The sequence below is a fragment of the Hippocampus zosterae genome, chromosome 4, assembly GCF_025434085.1.
Source record: "Hippocampus zosterae strain Florida chromosome 4, ASM2543408v3, whole genome shotgun sequence".
NCBI lineage: Eukaryota > Metazoa > Chordata > Actinopteri > Syngnathiformes > Syngnathidae > Hippocampus > Hippocampus zosterae.
In genome coordinates this window covers 12,883,688-12,899,922 of record NC_067454.1, presented here as the reverse complement: position 1 = coordinate 12,899,922, position 16,235 = coordinate 12,883,688, and the positions used below count along the sequence as shown (strand labels likewise).

The 16,235-nt window shown below is 41.4% G+C and overlaps 1 protein-coding gene across 1 annotated transcript; it reads right to left on the bottom strand.

The window, feature by feature from the left end:
• Positions 1-164: 164 nt before the first annotated feature.
• rps6ka2 (ribosomal protein S6 kinase, polypeptide 2) lies at positions 165-15,570 on the bottom strand. The gene is made up of 22 exons (XM_052063480.1): positions 14,945-15,570; positions 12,310-12,426; positions 11,915-11,996; positions 11,060-11,140; positions 10,757-10,836; positions 10,473-10,579; positions 8,528-8,565; positions 8,307-8,449; positions 7,812-7,882; positions 7,204-7,292; positions 6,797-6,861; positions 6,244-6,346; positions 5,991-6,136; positions 5,796-5,918; positions 4,966-5,055; positions 4,694-4,852; positions 4,410-4,571; positions 3,282-3,358; positions 3,058-3,175; positions 2,898-2,954; positions 2,526-2,606; positions 165-2,215 (listed from the first exon to the last, which is right to left on the bottom strand). The coding sequence occupies exons 1-22, from the start codon at positions 15,047-15,049 to the stop codon at positions 2,066-2,068; spliced, it is 2,244 nt and encodes a 747-aa protein (XP_051919440.1). The 5' UTR covers positions 15,050-15,570; the 3' UTR covers positions 165-2,065.
• Between the last annotated feature and the right edge of the window lie 665 nt (positions 15,571-16,235).

Genomic DNA, 16,235 nt, shown 5'->3' with positions numbered 1-16,235 from the left:
CACCAGTTCAGAACTTTTAAATGATAAAAGGACATGACATTGCAGAATGATGGATTGAATTTCAACAATTACTGTAAGTGTCCATTTTTAAAACGGCTGTTACACTCATCGTACAAACCCACAAGTCCATCTGAAGGCTCACAGAGAGGAAGAATACCACTGTCTGTAATGTTAGCTTTTATTTGTAAAACTTTGGCATATTAACCAACCATTTAGATGATTAGCCCGGTATAGACGGTATCTGCACCCATAAATGGATGAATGATACAATATAATCTGTACAGTTTGCACACACAATATTTACAGTCTTCAAGCTTGCTCCTTGTTACACATGACATTAATAACAACTGAACCTTGGCCAGATGATTTAGTGCAACACCAGGTGCAGTCTACATAAATAAACAGCACCATCTTCACAGCATTACCTCAAACATGTCTTGATCATTAAAACGTACCACCATATCAGTCATAACCAGCTTTATGCTACCTGACTCAACTGTGCAGTGGAAATGTTTTTATTCAAATGAATCACTAAATTTGGGTACATGTGGTACACCGGCGCAATCTAATGACATCCAATCTGAGAGCTCCAAAGCTACATGCGTACTGCGGTATATCTCATTTTAATGCATAGCAGTTTTGCACCATCGCGGACTGCAACAATAATCAGCATAATGTCCAAAGAATATCTCTATAATAACTAATATTAGGTATTATTGTTTATCATTGACAAAAGTAAAATGACAATTTTTGGTTCACCTCTTTGTTTTCTTCTTTTGGGATTTCATTAAGTTTTGCCTGCGAACCTAATAACTGGGTGTATAGTGAAAATAATGTGAATGCAACAGCAAGGCTTCATCACGACTATTGTAATCGGTTACACATAAAGAGAATATTATTGCGCGGCTCTTGAACTACTTTCCGATTGACACATTGCACAGCAAAGGGGGCTTCTCATTTTCAAAAACTGCTTTAATCTTACCTTGCATTTGTGATTGCCTTTATACAGCGGATTATTTACACTCAGTGCTGCGGCAATTATAGTTAGTTTTCAAAGCTACAAGCAAAAACAGAAGCCTGAATGGCAGCCATAGCAGATCATACACAGTAATTGCAGGGTTATTCGTTCTAAAAAGGGTCGCTATGGGTGTGGTGTTCATTGTCGAGCCATGCTAACAACGACTACTTGTAAGCCAAATAACGTTGTCATAAAGGAATACAACGCAGCTGGATTAATGGAAGGTTTTCACAGCTAATTGGTCCATAAGACATCAGCGGATACTTGGAAGTCTTTTTTTTGTTAGGGACTGTAAGGGTCCTAAGATGCAGCGAAGGAGGCCAACCACAAACACGCACACACCATCAAATGGTATGACCTTGTTGTGACTGCACTGGTGTCGTTAACACAGTTCACTGTGGAATTATGTACACATAAAGAAGAAAAGCATATGGATTTGAGTGAGTGAATAAGAATGGCAAAAGCTGAGTACTTTTTCATGGTTCTGTCTACCATCTGCTGAACCCGATTTTGGATGACGAATTAGCTGCATCTCACTACAGGTGTTAATACTTAGCCATAGAAGACTAAACAAACATAAAACATTCACATTGAAGAGACGTTCTAGGAATGTGTTCTTGAAACCCGGTATGCCAACGTCAGGAAACCATGACTTGGAGTCTTCAACCATGCAGTCACCGTCAGTTGGTCTTAATTATGAGGAAATATACTCGAAACTGTTATTGCTTACACTGGACACGTATAAGGTACACATGCATCATTTCTACATTCATCCCCAACTCTCAAAATGCATACTAGCTGGAAGGTATCGACAATTTTTGAAACATCTCTCAGTATGATGCAATTCAGCATTACGTTGTGCATTTGTACCTTAGGGAGGGTCCAGTGTGTGTCCTTTTTTTAAAATGGCAACTGAGCGCAAACCGCTTCATCTGACAAAGGCCACTGCAACTTTACAATTTGGAACCAGAATTTTAGATATCTAATTCCAGAGGCATGTGTGAAAGAATTATTTGTCTTATTATAAATCAGATTCGTCTGCTTTATCTACCCTTTTTCTTTAAGGTCTGAATTAATGACTGTACTCCCAACTTTCTTCAATTCCCTCCGCTGGGCCAAACTGGAGGACTTAACGGGTTCTAAGAGCGGAGCTGTAGTACAGCGCCTCAAGGCCGAATAGGTGGCGGACAGCGCTCCCTGGTGGACATAAAGAAAACACGTTTTAAAAGGAAAACCAAAGTAACTCAATATGTGGTAAACCCCGCCCCCTAGAGGACATGTGTAAATTGGCAGTGTAGTGCGTTGAGGTGTATTGCTGGTGAAGCACTGACATTACACTTAGCTTTACTCATTTATGAGCCAAACAGAGTGGTGTATTTGTCATTAAATTCGCAGCCTGACAAAAAAGTCTACACAAAAAAGGGTAGACTGGTATAGTATGACCTGATGTTTGAAGCAGAACATGGCTGTTATTAAGAGGTAGGAGAGCACATAAAATAAGGCCTACCTTGACAGTGAGCATATCTTGTCTTGTGAGGACGCTATCAGAGAGCTGGTCTCTCCCCACAATCCAGGGATGGCGAAGGACCTTAAAAGAACAAAAACAAATCGTATGGTAATGCCAAGGCCGTATTCGCAAATACACCAACAAAGATGCGCGTGTACATAATGGGAAGAGAAAATATTAAGCATTTTCAATGCTTTTACTTCTTATACAAGATGACAAAACGTCCTATACAGTCACAATATTCTGGACACCTGCACACCACTTTAATAGTTAATGCTCAGTTGACTTCATTATCAGATTTTTTTTGGGTGAAACCTCTTTCTATTATTTTATTTGGTGGTGGTGTAGGTGAAAAAATATAATTACAAATACCTGGGGGGCAGTCAGGCGCTGATGGGGGTCCACATGGAGCATCTTGGTCACAATGTCCTGTTAAACACATACGCATACATGCGCTGTCATGCTGTACTGAACCACTAAATTCAAGCAGTATTTATTTACATCCGTACAATAGCACACAAGTGCATCGAACCTTGGCAGCATCTGACACCAGCTCCCAGTTACCTCCAGTGATGATGAATTTACCACAACCAATTTGAGCGAGAATTTCTTCTGCCGAGTCTTCGGGACTGCTGGCAAAAGGACTGAAACTTAAAAGTAAATAGGAGGGTGTGATTCAGGACAGACATTCAAAACAGGCCGAGACACATGAACATAGAGCCACATAAATGTCACTGAATGAACTTGGTAGCTTACCCAGCAATCATGGTGTAAAGTAAGATTCCCAAGCTCCAAATGTCACATGCAGCGTCATAACCCTGCTTCTTTAGAATCTGCACACACACACAAAGGGAATGTCCAAATAATGTCCTATGTGTTTCATTTATGTCGTGATAGGTTCACTCATTCAAATACAAATAACACATAGAAGCTTAACTTTATTAACGTATTCAAAAAGAATTAATCAGGGACTTTCTAGCTGGAAGAAACCACAATACTAGACCGAATTCTGTCAAATGATGCAGAGTGCGGGACATTTTGAATATGCATTTAATAGAGGACTACAATGCTCACCTTATTACCAAAAGTATTTGGTCACCTACTTTAACTTGCATGTTAACTTGACTTCCGCTCGCAGGCAGTCCCCTTCACCTGTTTAAAGCTCTCTTGATTGACTTACTCATTGCCAGACTGTAATGCCATAGATGCCGTAGAACCCAAGCGCAACCAACACCTCTTCGTGGATCGATGTTCCATTGCTGACCCGGTCAGTGCCGTCATCGTACCAGAAATTCCCTTCGCCTTTCGCCCATGAGTTCTGTCTTAGCGCATTATCCTGTCCCCGTGGCTGGTATTTTGCAACAATGACAACGAAATGCGAGTTCCCCTGTCCTGCTTCCTTTCAATCATGGAGCATGACATGACCTGGCCCCTAAACCCCTTCCCAATCTTTAAAGGCTCTTTATTTGGACTGTATCTGGACTTTGCAGTGAACTTTGTGCCAGCCATTTGTGACTGGACTTGTCGCAGTTCTTTAGAAGTCATTTCCAATGAGTTGGTGTATTGTACTTGGGTTATATGCACACCCGTGACAGCACACAATGAGTGAGTCATCAGCAGTGCCGCCGTGATTGACTGGCATAGGTGGGAGTGCTGACTGGTTGTAACGGATTGTGACACATTCGGCTTTTCTGAGAGCGCTTTCCACATAGCTTAGTAGTGCATTCACGTGCAAGTCAAGGCAGGTGAACGAATACGTTTGGCAATACAGTATAATTTAAAAAAAATAATATATATATATATATATATATATATATATATATATATATATATATATATATATATTCATTTATTCATGCATAATTATTGCCACTTTAATTTAACCTCTGGTGCCATGAATGTTGCTGTGTAACATGGCGTCATCAGTAACCCATTTTCAGCTCTCAGCTGTTTGGCAAAACCAAAATCGCATATCCTGATGCATTCTGGAAGTCCTCTGTCATCACAGTAGTGAATGTTGCTGGGTTTCAAGTCTCGATGCACCACCTGAAAAAAGGCATAGCTTATATTTACATGATGGTTTTTTAAATTGTGATTTAAAACATGTCGTGTGACACAATTCCATTTTCTTCTCGGGGTTAAAGAAACAACTGCTGCATTAATCTTACCCCCTGGGAATGTAAATATTCCACAGTCTTGGTTAGTGTGCAGATGATGTCGGATGCATCTTTCTCAATGAAATTTGGCACGGTCAACACTCTGTCGAGCAGCTCACCTCCTCTCAACAAATTCTGAACCAGGTACACGAATTGGCCATCATCAAACACCTAAAGACGGGAGCACATGCGCAGGTGTTTACAGAACTAAAGAGAACTGCAAAAGTGAATCATTGATTGTTTGGATTCAGATTGCTTTCATCATTCAACAATGTTTCACTTACGTCCTTTAACGTGTTGATGTTAGGATGCTGTCCGTATCTTAAAAGAATCTCAATCTCTTCAGATGGATCTTTCCTTCCTCTGTCAATAATCTGCAAATCATATGCACTAATCAGCTTGTACACAAACTACACAATTTACTTCAATATAGATGTATATGCAATTTTAAAAAAAGCTATTTAAAATGTTTATTTGGGTTGTAGTTGCGGTATAGGCCATATTCTAATCCACATAATAAAACTAGCATTTTTTAAACCTCACGGACCCAGTGTTGTATAGCGTTCACTAGGCACTCCCAATAGTGGTATGCAGGCAACCTCGAGTGCTAAGTGTGCATAATGTTACTTGTAAAGTGTCTAAAACATTTTTTTTTAAATACAGCACAGTACATTTTTAAGTATAAAATGTGCTTTGAACCTGTATTTGAATGCTGGTCCTCATGGTGATGTTGCTACCGCATATTTTTTTTGAAGTGGCACTGCACTAACAATTCGCATGGCCCCTGACATCCCATCCATCCATTCATCCATCCATTTTCCGATCCCCTTAATCCTCACAAGGGTCATGGTGGGTGCTGAAGCCTATCCCAGCCGTCTTCGGGCAGTAGGCAGGGGGAAAGCCCTGAACCGGTTGCCAGCCAATCAATCGCAGGGCACACACAGACAAACAACCATCTGCACTCACACTCACACTGAGGGACAATTTTGAGTGTTCTATCAGCCTATCGTGCATGTTTTTGGAATGTGGGAGGAAACTAGAGTACCCGGAGAAAACCCACACATTCCTACTCATATGGTGACATTTGACTTTTGAGGTCCCGTTGTCAGTTTACCTTCACTGAATATTCCACAGCAGTCACTCGATGAAGACATTTCCTGTAGACCGAGTTGGCTGCCTGGCCAAATTCCTCCTTCAGTTCATAAACGTCACTGAAGGCCACATCGCCACGGAGATGCTACAGACACACACGTAAAATTATTTTAATTTGTCTCATCGATTGAGAGTGCTCTGGTGTGGCAATGCGTACCTGTGCAAGAGGATTAATGGCGTTCCCTTCCGGGCGGGAAGGCGGAACGTTGGCCACACTGGGTTCCTGACTTTGATTAGTGGCAACAAAACTGAAACCACGGAACAGTTGGTGTGTGTTTGCACTGGGCGGGATGCCAGGAGAGTCTAGATTGGCACACACATCCGCAACCACATGCACAACCAGACACCTTGATTTTTTTATTTCATTTGGTTTAGAATGCAGGCATGTGAATTTTGTGTTTTGTGGCTACCAGTAGGCGTTCTGGAGGTGAACTCTGGGTCAAAGTGAAAAGTGTCCTCAGGTCTTCCGACTGTTGGTTTGAACGGTGGCCTGATTTCCTTCCTGTACAACTTCTAAAAAAAACAAAACAAAAACAGTTCAATTGTAATTAAAATAGAATTAGCTTCCATATAATGTACTTTATTGTCAGTATTCTCAGTGCAAAATAATTTTCTTCAAAACACATTTGACCCAGAAATGGAACCATCTAGTAAAGAAACTGATAGAATGTGATGTTTTTATGTGTACAATACATAGGCAGAAATCTCTTGCGATAACACAATTCACCTTTGACAGCTTTTCTGTTGCCTGGATTTTTTTCGTGCAGCTTAAAAAAAAAAACTTTAAATAGTGCGTTGTGTTCAACAGCCCGATTGGCCTCGGGACTGTAGACTAATGGCAACAGCCTCCACGGCCAATCGCTGTACAGTCATTTAGATATAAAGTTTCTCACTGAAGTGCATAATACAATTTTATGTTTGCACGTCTTGGCATATGGCGCATTAAAAAGTCTGTGTGCTCACATTCCAGTTGATCGAGGCAAAGAAACAGTGACTTTTTATTTCGTCCACTCCATCTGGTCCTGCACCTGTGAATCACAAATTTAAATAAGTTGGGCAAACAGTGCTCAGGGAATGCCCCCACCACGATACAAAATGTCAAAAAATAAAATAAAAATGGCGTCACTGAAAATTATTATTTTTACAGGTACATTAGAACACCACCATACCGCAGTTCATTTAAACTTAATTCTACTCATAGTTTTGTTTTCAATTTCAAAAGTTTTACTGCGATGGAAACGACAGTAATTGTACAATACATAATAGTACCATGGGAAGGGAAATGAAATTGCCCACAGTGATGCTGTATGTCTGAAAGGATTGATGGTTGCTGACTCATAAGGTCTAAAGTTTTTCAATGTAGTCAATACCTAGACGATTAGCAGGGTTCCTCTTGAAGAGTGCTCTTAATAAACTCTGTACCTCAGGACTCAGGAACTGCGGCATCCCCAATTTGGCCCTTCAAAGACAGAAAAAGAAACATACTGTACTTATTGAGGTAACCATACTTGCATGCAAAAGACAAAACACAAAAACTAGCAGAAAAACAACATTGCAATCATGATTCATTTACAATAAGGTAACTTAGGGATGGACATATGACCTTGAGGAAAATATCACACAATCTTACCAAATTTAAATAAGATATGTACAGTCATTTCTTTTGGGATGGGAACATGGCTCAAAATCTTCACTGCTCTTGTTTCTATAGCAGGGCATAGTAATGCTTGCCCACAGGAGATTCCATAGCGGAGGTCTTCATGGATGTAGTTCAATTTTCCATAGATTAAGTCATGTTGCTGATCTTCAGGCCACCAATTGAATAAAAACAACTGCACCAGGCTGTTTTTCTTTTGCAGTCAAGGGAGGAGTGTGCTTCAATTTGTCTCTACTGTTATAAGATTTGGTTTATGAACAATCAATTCATCAACTAATTTATTCCCATCCCCAATGAAAGTGTATCACTTCTTCATCTTACTTTAGAATAAGGGCCATTGTTTCTTTACGGTCTTTGCCTTGGAATGGCAACGATCCTGTCAGCATCTCGAACTGCAAAACAGACAAGAAGGAGTCATTAGAAGAAATTGTATTTAGTATGAGCTCATTTCTATTATTGAAATGCTCATGCTTCTTTCATCCTGCAATCAGCAATGCACGTTTTTGCACTCCTTTTTGTTTTTCCAAACTGGTATAGTTTGCACAGGAAAGGCTTTCCGATGCTGTTCGTTCCATGACAAAGTAACGACACCCTTTCCCGGCAGCCACATCAGGTGTGCCATTGCCCTGATGTGGCTGCCATCTATCAGTGCATGTTAACTAAGCCATTTGCTGACAAAAAGGCAAACGCCACGATGACTGAAAGTGACAGAATATCATCTTACAGATATGGCGTTCAGCATATTTTCTGCCAGGAAAAAAAAAAAACGGCAAATGAAGAGATTCAACAATTGGGCTAAAAACAAAAACATCTTACCATTAGTACTCCAAATGACCACCAGTCTGCACTTTGTGTGTGGCCCCTCCTGTTAACCACCTCGGGAGCCATATACTCGATCGTTCCACAGAAGGAATATGCTCTTTTATCATGGTCAATGGCTTCCTTACTCAAACCAAAGTCTGGTGACATAGAAATGGTTCCGATTTAGGGCGAGTAGGAAAAACAAAATCAAGTTAGGAACACTTGGTTGTACTTACCAGTTATCTTTATATGTCCCTCTTCATCCAGAAGAATACTGTCGAGAAAGACCGAAATTGTCAGATTAATGAAAGGACTGAAGAATCGAATGATCCGGAGCTTTGCCAAGGACAATCTAAATCACAATGTTCAATACTCAAACTAGTGCAGTATAAGGATGGGCCTCATAAATATTTAACACATTAATGACTACTACAACATTTGTGTTGGATGTTTTATTAATTATGTCTTAAAGAGATTGAGGAAAATTTTAATGCACTACTTGACTGTAAATTAGTGGTTGGGGGGAAAACAAAGTTGACTTTTTTTTTTTTTGTACCCGACTGTAATGTGATGAAATTGAATCAAAGTCGATTCATCAATGACATCAGTACAACTGTCCCCAATCCTTTTTGCCCCCCAAACTGATTTCATGTCAGGACATATTTTGACAGATCGGCAAAGGTGTTACAAAAAAAAGATTAAAGCCACAACTCAACAATACAGTGAAGGTAGTTGTTGTAATCGGTGGGAGGCCTTGGTTTGTTTCTCACCAGCTAAGCAGCCAATCTCATCATATCTTTCATAAATAAAGCATGTTGTAAGACAGGACGTCATAGTCAGGAAAAAAAAGTGTTTGTCCATCTTGATGTTCCCATTTTACTTGTGATTTTATTGGATTTAAGAATAGACTGCATAATTTGAAAGTGGCTGTGCTATACACTTGTAGCATAATTTGTCATGAATGAAAAGAAAGCTTCACTTTGTGCCATTGCCCTCGTTCCTCACTGTCAGTCCCATGGTCCTTCGGTCTCGTGGGTATGAATATTTTAAGGCTAGCAGCAACTGGCCTAGCGGACGATAACAACATGATTCTAACTGCTTAACTTATCCACAAATTACAAAGTATATCCACCATCCATCCATTTTCTGAGCCGCTTATCCTCACAAGGGTCGCGGGGGTGCTGGAGCCTATCCCAGCCGTCTTCGGGTAGTAGGCAGGGGAACACCCTGAACCAGTTGGCAGCCAATCGCAGGGCACACACAGGCGAACAACCATCCATGCTCACACTCACACCCAGGGACAATTTAGAGTGTTCAATCAGCCTGCCAGGGCGGCCCAGTAGCCCAGTGGTTAGCACGTCTGATTCATAGTGCAGAGGTATCGGGTGTGGAGTTTGCATGTTCTCCCTGGGCCTGCGTGGGTTTTCTCCGGGTGCTCCAGTTTCCTCCCACATTCCAAAAACATGCATGGCAGGCTGATTGAACACTCTAAATTGTCCCTAGGTGTGAGTGTGAGCGCGGATGGTTGTTTGTCTCTGTGTGCCCTGTGATTGGCTGGCAACCGATTCAGGGTGTCCCCCGCCTACTGCCCGAAGACAGCTGGGATAGGCTCCAGCACCCCCCGCGACCCTAGTGAGGATCAAGCGGCTCGGAAGATGAATGAATGAATGAATGAATGAATGAATGAATGAATGAATGAATGAATGAATGAATGAATGAATGAATGAATCAGCCTGCCATGCATGTTTTCGGAATGTGGAAGGAAACAGAAGTACCCGGAGAAAACCCACGCAAACCCGGGGAGAACATGCAAACTCCACACAGGGAGGCCAGAGGTGGAATTGAACCTGGTACCTCTGCACTGTGAGGACGCGCTAGCCACTGGCCTACCGGGCCGCTCCATTATAAAGTACAACTACCTTATTTTCATGTTCTCGAACTTCTGCAGAAGAGGCATATCGTTCCTCAGTTGCCTTCCATTAAACTATACAGGCTAGATTTAGTCATCCCTGCTGGCAGGCTGACAGTTTGAAAGGTCATACCTCTTACACAATAAATGCAACGATATTACACCCCACCACTAAATCCGACATTGTAAAAATGTGGATTCTTGCTGACAAATGATCATACGAAGCCGGCAACAAACACAAACCCCACTGGCCGAGGTAGCAAAATTCATACTTTTCAGGTTTGAGGTCCCTGTAGATGATTCCTAAACTGTGTAAGTGGTCCAAGGCCAAAGCCAATTCTGCCAGGTAAAACTTGACATCCTCTTCGGTAAACATCACCTGGAAGAAAAAAAAATAACATATCGACATATTAACAAAAATGTCCAATGCAGTGATGCATGCAGGGACAAAATCTACTCCAGTACAGTCTTCTGAAGTTTCTTAAATCGGTGTTCTACACAAATGCTGAACGAAAATGGCTTGACATTGTTTAAAACTGACAAATACCAAACTAACCTCTTTCGACAGACGAGTGAAAAGGTCCCCCCCTCGGAGAAAGTCTAGGATTAGATAGAGCTTCCCTTCTGTCTGGAAGGCTACACACACACACACACGCACCAGATATGACACATCGAGGCTTAACAACTGCGTTAGGGTTTTAGGATAATCACCGCGTTCTTTCTGAGCATGTATTTAGAGTTGAAAAGGTGAAAAAGTGAGCATGTTCCAGCATGGTAAAATTGTTAAATAACAGCCTTAAGTAAGGACAAAACACATATCTGTTTGATACATTGGGTCGGTGAATTAATTCAGACTTACCGTAGTGTAGTTTCACGATAAATGGGTGGTTGACCTCTGCCAAAATGTCTCTTTCCATTTTGGATCGCACACGATCTCGGACTTGGAGAGCGATAGGAAAAGATTTAATATTAACATGCTTGTGGTAAATCTCTCATAAAATGTCCATAATGTCCATTGCAGGATAAAATGATATTGATGAAAAATTACAATTACGAAATAGGATTAGAGCCACCCTGTGCTGTGCAATAAAAAAAACACGATTGCGACGTTACCTCATCACATCCATCTCAAGACAAGGCCACTTAAATTCAGTGGGGTGCAAGTTAAGAGGATTTAGGGAATACCGTAGTGCAAAGACAACGAGGACAATGCTAGACAACTCTGGCTCGTTCATTCACAATAACGCCGCATCCTCATTGACAATAATCTCATTCAATACCAGTTTATCTGAATGTAAAGTACAAACTAACCTCGTTTGCACAAATCCCCTTGAATGTAGGGCGCGGTGAGTTCAGAAAAACCGTGGAGACCGGAACAATCAATGAATATTTGTCATTTTAAGCGCACCGGGAATTGGAAAGTAACAAGTTGCCATAATCATGCTGGATATTTTCATGATTGTATGATTAGCTCACATTTTTGCTTTTTATCTAGTGTCTAACTTGCTTGTCGACATCTTAAACATGTTTGAACATACTCGCAACTTATTAACCAAAATAGTTACACTCCACTTTGGCATCTCAATGCTTCCGTAAAAGAGTTGAACACTAAAATTCAGTTGTTTTTTTTTCTCAACTTTTGCACGTATTTATTGCATCCTGGTAGAAACCATTGAACTTTTATCGGGTCGTAAGAAATAATTTGCAACCTTACCTTTCAGTGTGGCTTTCTTCAGGACTTTCATTGCATACAGTTGCCCTCTGTCCACACCTCGGATTTTTCTGACCAGAAACACCTGAAAATGAGTTCATCAATCAGTGTTGTCAATCGTGCATGACGGCAGCATGTGATTTTGGCGACTCTCGGATCAGGCTCAACGTTCAATGAGTGACCTTGCGAAAATGTTATCATAATATAATAATACTTGCAATAATATGCCGGCTGTTGCTTCTTGCCTCTAAATTTCAACATACTGGATCAGCAATGCAAGTGGAAAAGCATGCAGATGGGAGTCGACATCTGGCCGGCTGTCATGGATTATTATTTAAATGATCACGCAAAGTGTAAAATCTTTATATCCGCTTATCAGACAGATTTTCAAGATGTACCTTTCCGTAGGATCCCTGTCCAAGCACCTTGAGTAGCTGGAACTGAGAGGGGTCAGCTTTCTCAAAGCCTTCTTTCACATGGTGACTGATGTCAAACTCCTTGAGTATGCCGTCATCCTGGAGAGAAAAAAAAAAGTAGAGCGTTACAACTTTTGTTGTTAAACTATTTGGCCAAAATTATAGGGACACTACTTTGCAGGTGAAACTGGACCCAAAAAAGTTTTGAGTTATTCATCCAGAAGAATATTTGTACTCATGAGTTTAATTTCTGTTTGAGTTTATTTCAAAGATGCTTGAAGGTCAGAGCTCTCGTGTTCTTCATACTGAAAGTCATTCAAGCATGCATTTTACCGACCTTGCTTTGAGCATTCGGAACATTTTCCATGACATAGCGCACGTTCCCAAGGGGAAGCATAGCATTTCCAAAAATGTCTTGATACAATAAATAATTAAGATAGACTAAGGGGGTCATTGATTCAGAAGCGTGTCTCTGCTGATGCAGGACTTCTTTAAACGATAAAACTATTCAAGAATAGGACATATTGTACCTTGAAGCCCTTGTGTAAGAATGCCAGCAACTTTCACGTTCAGTTGACCCAATAAAATACGGCATGCATGTATATTTGTATATTTCATGACCAGGAGAAAGTTGACATTTCTGCGTCAATACCATTGACCTCGAATGGACACTGGCAGTCAAGCATCAGGTGAAGGACCTTTTTTCAATCGATATATTCTACTTAGTGAAGCATATGATCACGTGCCAACCTGGACTGTACTGGGTTTTGTTTACACTGTATTGGAAGAAGCCAATGCCTTTTGATGCTTTACTTGACTCTTATAGTGCACATCTTTGTAACGGAACTGAGATTGGCCAGTTACAGAAAAGACATTGCTAAAATTGAAGGAATAACAAAGCTAGTTTTTGTTTGTAAATCAACTCAAATGAACTTCACCAGTTTTGGGTGTTTGATATTTATCATTTTGACAATAACCATATTCCAGGTCTGAGTCAATAATGACACCAAGATATCTGGCTTGAGTTGGGGCATTTAATAACAGAGTCCAGATGAGCACTGATCTTGGACCTTGATGTATGTCTTGTCTGGATTGAGCTGGAGAAAATTCCGGTCTGTCCGCTCAGTAATTTGATGAATAGCCCGAATGAAAAGTAAGGAGCGACAACACTGAAATATAAAATTGCATGTCATCTGCATAAGTATAATAAGATATGTTGTGGTGCTCAATTAATTTGAGCAAAGGGCAGCATGTTTATGTTAAATAGAAGTGGCCCAAGAATGGACCCTTGTGCAACCTCGCAAGTGATCTTAGACTCATGACTGCCAATTGAGACAAAGTACCGGTATTCCCTAACAAGTCAACAAATCTTCCCTGTAGATCTTCAAAGATAGCGACAGCCATCTTCACCATGCTGCGAACCTTCACTTTGCACCACTGTTGCTGAAGTGCTTGCTGATGGCATTGTACATGTTTTTGTTTTTGTTGAAACATTAGTATCTATTCAGTATTCACAAAGTTGTCAGTAAAGGTGAGTCAGCCAGAGGAGAAACAACCGCATGACTCTCCAGTTTTGGTCTCCTGAATGCCAATTTGTAATTCAGGCCTTTTCTTGCAGGGACATGAATCAACCAAGCATCATATTCCTGACACTGACAGGCAGCCTGACAGGTAAGTGAACTGGCAGTGGCATACATATGCTATTTGGAGACAAAAACGATCTGACAAAACGTGCTTCGTTTGTACAGTATTGCATTCCAGCGCAAATGTTTTTCATCTATTTATATACCGAAATACAAAGTGAGCCGTTAAAGAGCATTCTGCCACCCTGTCCTGCTCTGATCTGTTTGGGCTATAAATAGACATCCCTTGCTGTGGCATCCACTGAATCAATCTGTCTGGATCCATTTATCTATCAAGCGGACTGCCCGCTTGTTTGCTCATCTGTCCGATTGCATTCCCAAGAGGCTTGCCTCTCTCTCAGGCAAAGCAGTGGCCTTCTGCTGAGGTGTCCTAGACCCCGGACGGACAACGACTTTGGTGACACTGCAGCAGCAATGACCTCACGCCATCCCACACCAAATCAAAGGACAAACAAGCAAGGTATTGCAGCACTACCATGCTCCTTAACAGAAGTTTTTGAATATCCAGTCATGGAATGAATATTTTAAACATCTTGAATTCATGTCATCCACGCTTTAAACAACATATCAAGTGCAACAAACGTATTGTGAAGTTTTACAAACAACTAGTGTTATTTGGATGTGCCAACTATAATGCAGGCTGAATTGTTTATATTGTCTTCAATGATTTATTCAGTGTAATGCCACAAATGGGGAAAATATCTCTTGAATTTGTCAAGTTTAAGGTTGCCAAATCCTATCATGCACTGAAATTAGGAATTAAAACAAATGGTCTTGTTAGCATATACGGTACATAAACCAAATAAATGACGAACTAATCGATTAGGGTCGATTAGGGTCCGTATGGCACAACACTTTGTGCCATACGGACTTTTATTCTCCCTCTCTAATTTTCGCATGCGTACCTCACATATTAGGAGATCTAAGGATTAAAGCCTCGTCGATTACACCTGACGGATCCAAACGTGACCCACCTCCAGCTGACAGAATCCCGTCGTGGTCTTGTTTCGGGCGGCCTTGTTCTTCAGGTAGATGGAAAACCATCTCTTCACTGTGAATTTTCGCGTGTTGGTATCCATGGCAACGATCAGCCCTGCGCATGCATCCCATATGTGAAGGACATCTCCTCTCCGTGTGGAGGTAAACGAACGAGCGGATGATGGTGGCGTCTCTAATAGCGAAGCGATCCCCTCGCTCGTCCCGTCACGACGCGGTCGAGGTGGCGTGTGAATTTCGTCATGATCTCCGTACGCCCCACGATCGCCGCCTCAGCTACGGAGCTGTTGATCCCAGAGCCTCCTTATCGTCTTGCATGCGCACGAAGGAGAGGCGAACCGCTTCGAATCTAACGTTGAATCGAAAGACGGCGTGAGGAGCAGCCTAACACCAGTTCCCCATGCGTGCGCGTGTGTGTGTTGATCCTCTTCTTCCTCCCAGCAGCATGCAGCAACAGCTGGCCAGATCACGTGGTGTCACCTTGTTTGTCTCCCCCTGCATCCTTTCTCGTTTAACCTCACACTGATGGGAGGGGATACATTGATTGCCACGATTCTGAAAGCACGATGGAAGAAAACGAGTTGGGCCGGTATGGGAATGGGGGGAAAGGGAACCACCAATGGAAACCCAATGTGACGCGCTGATGATTGCATTGATGTTTGAAATCAATGTAATTGATTGAACCACGCAGAGCCGCCCTGTGTATTCACAGTGCTCGTGGACGTGCGCGGAGCTGTCACATCAGCAGCTTTGCATAGCTGCAGTGTTACATAAGCAGGGGTGGGAGGTTACGTAGTGAAGGAATCCTGCACTCCACCTGGGTCAAGTGGCCAAAGCAAAAAAACATCATTTAAATATGACGTTGTTAATAATACCATTACCACAAGACAGGGCAGCAGTAAAAACTATAAAAACTTCGGCCAAAGCGGGCACAGAATTTCCCTTTAATGGGATTATGATTCATAAAACATCTTTACCTAGCTCACCCAAAGTCAGCAAATTACTCCAAATGAAATTCCGAATGTGTGTTTGTGCGATTTGAGGCCACTCCAGAGTCCTGTATGGCATTTCGGTAATGTTAAAACTCATCCAGATAGTCATTATGCTGTGTCATATGGAGGAGATTCAGGATTATGGGCATGGTGTCTTTATGTAGATAGGATTAAAGCTCTATAAGGAGATCATGATAACATCCATACAGACGGAGAAGATGCATGCAGAAAAGACACTCAGTCGCCACAACAATTAATAATAATAATAATACATTTA